This window comes from Rattus rattus, chromosome 2 (genome assembly GCF_011064425.1).
Source record: "Rattus rattus isolate New Zealand chromosome 2, Rrattus_CSIRO_v1, whole genome shotgun sequence".
NCBI lineage: Eukaryota > Metazoa > Chordata > Mammalia > Rodentia > Muridae > Rattus > Rattus rattus.
In genome coordinates, this window is record NC_046155.1 from 103,317,387 (window position 1) to 103,320,064 (window position 2,678).

General features: G+C 36.5%; 1 protein-coding gene across 1 annotated transcript; it reads left to right on the plus strand.

Moving 5' to 3' along the window:
- The first annotated feature begins 330 nt into the window (after nucleotides 1–330).
- LOC116894095 (olfactory receptor 52K1-like) lies at nucleotides 331–1,257 on the plus strand. The gene has a single exon (XM_032895814.1). It carries the CDS (start codon nucleotides 331–333, stop codon nucleotides 1,255–1,257), a length of 927 nt encoding a protein of 308 aa, XP_032751705.1.
- Nucleotides 1,258–2,678: the final 1,421 nt, after the last annotated feature.

Below are 2,678 nucleotides of genomic sequence, written 5' to 3' on the forward strand. Positions count from 1 at the left end.
TATTTCAGTTCCTCAATAATCATTGGTTAAAGGCAATATACTCTTCTTTTAATAGCTTTACATTCTACATAAACATGAAGAATTTACTGTAAGATTTAATTGGATCTTGAATTCATAAAACCACCATCAAAACCTAAAATAAAATATTTGATCTTTTCTTTTGCAGATAAGGTTGGTGATGCTGAATAGGATGACATTTTGGAGACATAGGCTAAAAATTCTATATTCAACATATAAATACACTGAATAAAGACTTTGCAATGCTAGCTCTCATTTGGGGAGATTATCCCGTTTAATATACAGTATGAGTGTAACATCCTTAGTTTTAACATGGTAAATAATACAACACATCACTATATTTCATTTTTCTACTTGGTTGGTATTCCTGGCTTGGAAAAATTTCACTCCTTGATCAGCATCCCTGTTTGTCTCCTGTTTGTCCTGACCCTACTGGGGAACAGCATAGTCATTGCTACTATCAAAGTAGAACCAAGCCTCCACCAGCCTATGTATTTCTTCCTTTGCATGCTGGGAATGAATGACATTTTTCTTTCTTGTTCTACATCCTTGAAAATGCTTGATATATTCTGGTTTAATGAACACTGGATTCAGTTTGATGTCTGTCTAACACAAATGTATTTTATCCACATGCTTTCTGTCTTTGAGTCAGCCATCCTGGTGGCCATGGCCTTTGATCGCTTTGTGGCCATTTGCATCCCACTGCACTACTCAACCATCCTCACAACAACCATGGTTATTAAACTGGGTATAGTTGGCTTGAGCCGAGCTGTGTTCATGGTTTTGCCATGTCCTCTACTCATTAAGAGGCTGCCCTACTACACCAACTATATAATCCCTCATGCCTACTGTGAGCATATGGCTGTGGTGAAGTTAGCCAGTGCTAACACTCTCATTAACAGAGCATATGGAATCTCAGCGGTCTTTGCAGTAACAATATTGGACATATGGCTCCATAGCTACATCTTACATAAAATTCTCCAAGCAGTGTTCGACTGTCTTCCCCAGAATGCCCGCTCTAAGGCCCTGGGCACCTGTGCTGCACATGTCTGCACTATTCTTGCCTTCTATACACCTGCCCTGTTTAGTTTCCTAACGCATCGCATTGGCAAGAATGTGTCTCCCAGTGTCCATATCATCTTGGCAAGCATGTACCTTCTAGTGCCCCCCACAGTCAATCCCTTAGTGTATGGTGTCAAGACAAAACAGATTCGGGACCGAGTGCTGAATCTCTTCTAACACTTGCAAACTACTGAAGGGTAAACCATTTAGATAACATTTGTGATGGAAGAATTTAGCTCATAAAATAATGGGATATTACCTAACCCTTGCTTCACTGCTATTTTATGATGCTATTTCTCTTTTATTGTTATTTTTTATAGAACATATTTATGGTGTGTTGTAATGTTTGTGTGTTGATTCTCTGCCTTTAATTTTACATGAGCAATGTCTAAACTAACACTTCCTTCAGTATCTTTATATTTCATAATTCTGTTCAGAATATGCACACATTACCCATCATTCCATATCTTTCTGCCAATTTCCCATATACAGTACATATTTAGTGACAGACTTCTGCAGAAAATTAATGCAATTTCAGGTTCAGTTTCATATGTAGATGTTTGAATATTGACACTGCAAAACTTACCTCAGAATAATTCTGAGCCGCTGTGGTCATATACAATAACTTTCTGCAACAAGTCAGTGAACAAGCAGTATATATCTTTTAATAAATAAAAGTATGATCTATTTCCTCGATTTCCTCTGATCATTTTAAAACATTTTGCTTTTACTTATGTCTTTGTTAAGAAAATCTTCACTGAGCATTTTTCTTCCTTTCACTAGAGAAGTATTTTAGCTGCTTCATTGTTCCCTCAACATCCAGACAATTAGTAACGGTAGCCAATACAACTTTACTTGAAACAAGAATATTTGAAGCAGTTATGTGGTGCTCTATAAAAACTTTAAACAGAATTCTTCTGAGATATTGAAATGAAAGGAGGTAGAAGGCTTGTCTGTGTGAAGAAAAAACAATCAGCAAACAGTCATTCATCTTAGGTCTTGATTATTTAATATACTCCTCGTTATCAATGAAGTATTGGACTTAGATTATAGATGTTACCACACAGGCGAGAGAAAGGAAAAGCAACCATATTATAAAGGACGTAGTAGAAACTGTGTAGAGGCTACTAAACCTTCCTACAACCTGTTGAGGAGAATCCTGCTGATTGAAGGTATTGTAGCAGTATGCTGACAGGACTTTACCGCACCATGAGTTTCTCTAAAGAGACAAAGACATAATATGAAATTTCTGTAGAATTTTCAAATATATAAAGGAGAAGTCTCAAAAAGAAAGCAATACAATGAATTATGATTCAAAATTATTGCCTCAGTGTACTAATGTAAAGAATCTGGGGGTTGGGGATTTAGCTCAGTGGTAGAGCACTTGCCTAGCGAGAGCAAGGCCGTGGGTGTGGTTCCCAGCTCCAAAAAAAAGAAAAGGAAAAAAAAAAGAATTTGTACACATGGATAAAAATTGGGAATTGATTATGTATTATGTACAAAGTTAAATTTTCTCTGAAAATGTGTTATGGCTTTTCAATGTGCATTTTAAATTATTGTTAAGGGAAAAGTTAAGGAGGAGTTGTATGCCAGTGAGA